The sequence below is a fragment of the Eimeria tenella genome, genomic scaffold, assembly GCF_000499545.2.
Source record: "Eimeria tenella Houghton genomic scaffold, Eth_scaff210, whole genome shotgun sequence".
In the NCBI taxonomy this organism is placed as follows: domain Eukaryota; phylum Apicomplexa; class Conoidasida; order Eucoccidiorida; family Eimeriidae; genus Eimeria; species Eimeria tenella.
Window position 1 is genome coordinate 5,305 of NW_013541947.1, and position 5,593 is coordinate 10,897.

The following is a 5,593-nucleotide window of genomic DNA, read 5'->3' on the forward strand; positions in this document are numbered from 1 at the left end:
AAAGAGCTGAGATCGGGGGCGCAGTGGCGGGGCGGCTCGCAGAGCCACCGGGTGTATGTACACCTTGCTCAACGCCGCCCGCAGCCCTCGAGCGCCCGCGAAGTGAAACGCGTCATTTGAATTCTTCTTCAGATTTATAATTTCGAATTTATGAATTAATTGCGAAACTCAGCAGCTTCAACTGGAAAACAGCTCGCTTTCCGAGGATTCCCGGCAGCTTTCCTCTTCTACCTTCCGCGGTCAGCCGACACACATGCACACCCGCACACACAATTTTCCCGAAGTTTCCTACGCCTTCTGCGTTGCAAAATGCAGAAAAGTTCCCAAAAGTCTTTTTAAAAATGAAGTGTTTCGAAAAAAGCGAAAAGAAAGCGCGGGGGTTTGCAAACCTGCGCATACACCCCGAGTTGCATCGGCGGCGCTCGCGGGAAGCTGCCGGGGTTTTCGTCCTCGGCAGTTCCAGCGCTTCACTTTTATTTATTTTAATTTATTTTAATTTATTTTTGTTTATTTTTGATTCATTAATTGTCTTTCGGAGTCTCCAGAAGGCTGGGGAAGCTGCAGCGCAGCTTCTCCGGCACTTTCTGCCGAGACACCGCAGCCACACTTGCTGCTGCTTTGACAGCAGCAGCAAAGACACCCGCCTTCCGGAGCTCCCCGGAGGCCTTTGAGTGGACTAAAGCCTTTATTTGAAAGAGCAGCAGCTAGCGCAGCGGCAGCAACAGCAGCAGCAGCAGCAAACTTGAATTTGAACTTGAATTTAAACGTTCAGGTATGAAAATGTTGTTTTTTTCTTTTCTTTTCAGGCCACAATGGACCCCCCCCGCTCGCCCTTCGAAGCCCTTTATGGAGAACTTTGGGACTCTTTAAATCGATTTGATTCTTTGATGCAGCAGCACAGCTTTTTCAGTCCGGGTTTTTGGTGGCGGCCGTACCGCAGCAGCGAGGCGCAGCAGCAGCAGCAGCAGCTTGCGCAGCAGCAGCAGCAGCTGCAGGACCACCAGCAGCGGCAGCTGGCTGGGGCGGGGCCTGCCGGTGCGCAGCAGCAGGGGCTGCTGTCTCCGTGGAGCAGCAGCAGCAGCGGGCTGCTGCAGTGGCCCGCCAGCAGCAGCAGCAGCAGCAACTGGTTCTCCCACAGCAGCTGCATCCCGCGGCTGGACATCCGAGACACGGGAGACAATTTGCTGCTGCATGCAGACTTGCCGGGACTTGACAAGAAAGACATAAAGGTGGAGACGCAGAACGGGAGACTGATAATCCGCGGCCACAGCAGCAGCAGCAGCAGCAGCAGCAGCAGCCCGCAGCAGCAGCAGCAGCAGCAGCAGCAGCAGGACGGCCGCTGGTTCGTGCAGGAACGCTGCAGCAGCAGCTTCTTCAGAAGCCTCCCGCTGCCCCCCGAGGCGCAGCAGGAAAAGATAACAGCAAATTATAATAATGGAGTTTTGGAAATTAAAGTTCCGAAGAATAACACTTCCCAAACAACTCCAAACTCCGTCAAAGTTGATTAATTAATTAGTTGAATTGGTTGATTTAATTGATTAAATTGATTTGATTAATTAAATCGGTTGATTTGGTTGATTAAATTGGTTTAATTGATTAAATTAAGTGCTTTAATTGATTAAATTAAGTGCTTTAATTGATTAAATTAAGTGATTTAGTTAAGTTGGTTGATTTAATTAATTAAATCGATTCAATTTATTGTGTTGATCGGTTTGATTAAATTGCTTGATTTAATTGATTAAATTAATTGATTTAATTCAATTAATTAAATGCCAAATTCTCTATTTGTTTATTTATCATTTATTTATTATTCATTTATTATTTATCATTGATTTATTATTATTCATTTGTTATTGCAAACAGTCAAAGTGCAAATAAATGTAAATACAAATAAAATGGAATAAAAATAATAAAATAAATGTAATTAAATAAATAAATAAAATAAAAAACAAATTAAAGAATAAAGAAAAGAAATTTATTTGGAAATTAAAAATGAAAAGTTAAAATGCATTTGGGCGGCGGTGCCGAACCGGCACAGCCGAAACAAATTAGACAAAATAAATAAATACATAAAATAAATAAATAAATAAATAAAATAAGATAAATAAAATAAATAATAAAAGTAAATAATAAAGGAAATAAGTAAAAGAAATAAAGAAATAAATAAGAGAAAAGAAATGAAAGGCAAAATTTGTTTAGCGTGAAAAGGACTGGAAGGCTTTTTACCCGCTCGGGTGTATATACACCCGAGCGGTGAACCACAACTAAGCTTCTTTTGCCTTGCAACTTCTTGCTGCTGCTGCTGCTGCTGTTCCTGCTGCTGCCGCTGTTCCTGCTGCTGCTGCTGTTCCTGCTGCTGCTGCTGCTGCTGCTGTTCCTGCTGCTGCTGCTAGTTGTAGTCCTGCGAGAGCTAGAGGTACTGCTTTTATGCTAGCTGCTCCAGTTGCTGCTGCTGCTTCTGTTGCTGCTGCTGCTGCTGGTGCTGCCGCTAGTGCTTCTTCTGGTGATGCTGGTGCTGCTGCTGGTAGTGCTGCTGCAGCTGCAGTAGTTTGGTTTGGCTACTGCGAAAGCATTCCAAAGTGTAATTTAGGTATTTTGGGATAAAAAGGAATTTAAAAGAGGAGAAGTCCAGCAGCTCGGGTGTATAGGCAGCTCGCGGGTGTATAGGCAGCTCGCGGGTGTATAGGCAGCTGGGGTGTATGGGCACCGTTTGTTCCCTGGGCTACATTTATTTATGAAATTCGATTCATTCTTTTAATTTATTGTTTTCTTCATTTTATTCTTTTTATTCATTTATTAATTCAGTTTGTTCACTTTAAATGCGCAAATGGAAAGCAAAAGTTGCTGCTGCGAGGCGGGCTGGCTCAGCAGATTGGCATTTTGCATTTCCCGTTGTGGGATCGATTTCGACTTCTTTGATTCATTTATCGAGTTAAAATGAAATTAATTTCAATTTATTTGACTCATTTATCAAATTAAAATTCAATTTAAATGCAAATGGCGATTTCTCGCTTTCGGATAATCCCGCGACACTACTGAGGTGTACAGCCCCTGCGCGTCCCGCGGAAAACTAGGATCTGAATTCTTCATTTCTTTTAATTCTTTTCAACAAATTCAACTCTAATTAAAATCCAATTTCAAAAACAAACACATTTCGCATTAAATGAGGCAACAGGGGCCCCTCGATGCCTCTTGGGGGGCCCCCAAGGGCCCCCCCGGGGCCCCGGGGGCCCCTAGGACCCACGAGGGGCCCCCGGGGGCCCTCGGGGGCCCTTTATTTTCTAGGGAATTTTTGGGTTTTGTTTCGAAGTTATTGAGCCGTTTATAGGACTTTTGTTTATTTTTAATTTTTGTTTTTTATGTAAAAGGAACTTTTTGGGGTGTATGTACACCTCAACATACCGTGGCTGCAAGAAAGCCCAGCAAAGGCATTTGGGCCAATTCCGTGCTGCTGCAGCTGCAGGTCTTGTTGCTGCTGCAGCTAGAGGTCTTGTTGCTGCTGCAGTTGCAGCAGCTGCAGCGGCGGCAGCAACTGGACCTGCTGCTCCTGCTGCGTCCTGCTTCCCGTTTCAGCTGCTGCTGCTGCTGCTACTGCTGCTGCTGCTGCTGCTACTGCTGCTGCTGCTGCTGCTAGAGCTGCCGCTTCGCCCACTCGCGCTGCTGCTTCTGCTTCTCCTGTAGCGGCAGCAGCAGCTTCATCCTCATCAGCAGCAGCAGCATCCCCAGCAGCGTCCCCAGCAGCAGCAAGAGCAACAGCAGCAGCAAGAGCAACAGCAACAGCAACAGCAGCAGCAACAGCAGCAGCAGCAGCAGCAGCAGCAGGCGATGCGCGCTTTGCTGTTGGGCGTTTTAAGCGGCCGTTTGCCTTTGGGTTTGTGGAGTGTCTCTTCGCCAATATGCCGCCCTAGAGGCCCACCCCGCAGCAGCAGCAGCAGCAGCAGCAGCAGCAGCAGCAGCGAGGGCCTCTACAGGCTGGCTGGCAGCCCCAAAGAAGGCCTCGAAGCAGCAACAGAGTTTGGGGCTTTTCTAGCAGCAAATTTAAACGGCCAAGAAGTGACCCTTTGCTACATTTCCCTGCTCGCAGGTGCAGCAGCAGCAGCAGCAGCTGCTGCTGCAGCAGCAGCAGCAGCAGGTTGCTGAATAAAGCTTGTGAAATCTTTTGCTCTTTCTGCCCATTCGCGGCTTTCCAACTTATTGCATTTAAACGAATTTAAATCCTTTTTAATCAATTCAAACCAATTTAAATTAATTAAATTAAATAAGTCAAATGAATTAATTAAATTAATTAATTAAATTAATTAAATTAATTAATTTAGTTGTTTTATTTTGCCTGTAGGGTCACTTCACTCTGTGCGGCTGCATGCGCTGTCTCTGGGGCACCCAGTGCTGGGGTGTACGTACACCGCAACTTGCCGCAGCTTCTGTGGGGCCCCACAAGCAGCTGTGGGGCCCCACATGCAGCAGCAGCTGCTGCTGCTGCACTCTCAACTCGCGAAGCAAACCCGAGACACTCACAGCGGACACAAGCAGCAGCAGCAGCAGCAGCAGCAGCAGCGGCAGCAGCAGCAGCAGCAGCAGCAGCCAGTGATGTTGTTTCCTCTGTGGATCTCTGAGCCCTGGGGAGACCTAAACTTGTGGAGGGAAAAAGAAACAAAAAAAGAAAATAAAAAAAAGATTTTTTTAAATGAAAGTTTTTATCCTCTTTTGCATGCAATCTCTCTCCAAACAGACAAAGGGCCCCTCACTCTAGCAGCAGCAGCAGCAGCAGCAGCAGCAGCAGCAGCGGCAAACGCGCCCGCTATTGCTGCGGGGACAGAAGCTCAAGCTGCAGCTGCAGCAGCAGCAGCCGAAGCAGCAGCAGCAGCATCTCCAGCAGCAGCAGCGCCTCCAGCGTCAGCAGCAGCAGCACCAGCAGCAGCAGCTCCAGCAGCAGCAGCAGCAGCTCCAGCAGCAGCAGCAGCAGCTCCAGCAGCAGCAGCAGCAGGGTCCGAATCCGTTTGCTGCTGCGCTGTGCGCAGCAAATTAAATGCATGCGGAGACCTCTGGAGGCATTTTGTTTGAAGTTTGTTTTTTGTTGATTAATTTTAAGTGCCATTTTTGTCGAATTCAATTTCAGGAAATTGAAATAAATCCTTTATCTATTTGCTTCTGCTGCTCGAACGTATCCGCAGCAGCGGCAGCACCAGCAACAGTGGCAGCAGCAGCAGCAATACTTGTAGCAGCAGCAGCAGCAATCGCAGCAGCAGCAGCAATCGTAGCAGCTGCGGCGGCTGTAATAGCAGCAAAGGCAGCACTAGCAATAGTAGCAGCAGCGGCAGCAACACTAGCAGCAGCAGCAGCAGGAGCACTACTAGCAGCAGCAGCAGCAGAAATACGAGCAGCAGCAACAGCAGCAGCAGCAGAGGCTCTTGAGAAAATCCTTTGGACTATTTTTATTTCTAAGTTGATTATTTTTAGTTATTTTATTTTTAAAATTAATTACTCTTTTTTAATTTTAAATAATTTATTTTTGTCAATTAAATGAGACAAAAAAGAAAAGAGAAAAATGTCAAAGAAGGCGAAGCCCGCGGAGGGTCTGCGGCGCAGCAGCAGC

General features: G+C 46.9%; 1 protein-coding gene across 1 annotated transcript; it reads left to right on the forward strand.

The window, feature by feature from the left end:
- Positions 1–812: 812 nt before the first annotated feature.
- On the forward strand, positions 813–5,061 carry ETH_00026340 (heat shock protein 28, putative; the record flags this gene model as incomplete). Its single annotated transcript, XM_013374532.1, has 3 exons — positions 813–1,493; positions 3,682–4,084; positions 4,337–5,061. The coding sequence occupies 3 exons, from the start codon at positions 813–815 to the stop codon at positions 5,059–5,061; spliced, it is 1,809 nt and encodes a 602-aa protein (XP_013229986.1).
- Positions 5,062–5,593: the final 532 nt, after the last annotated feature.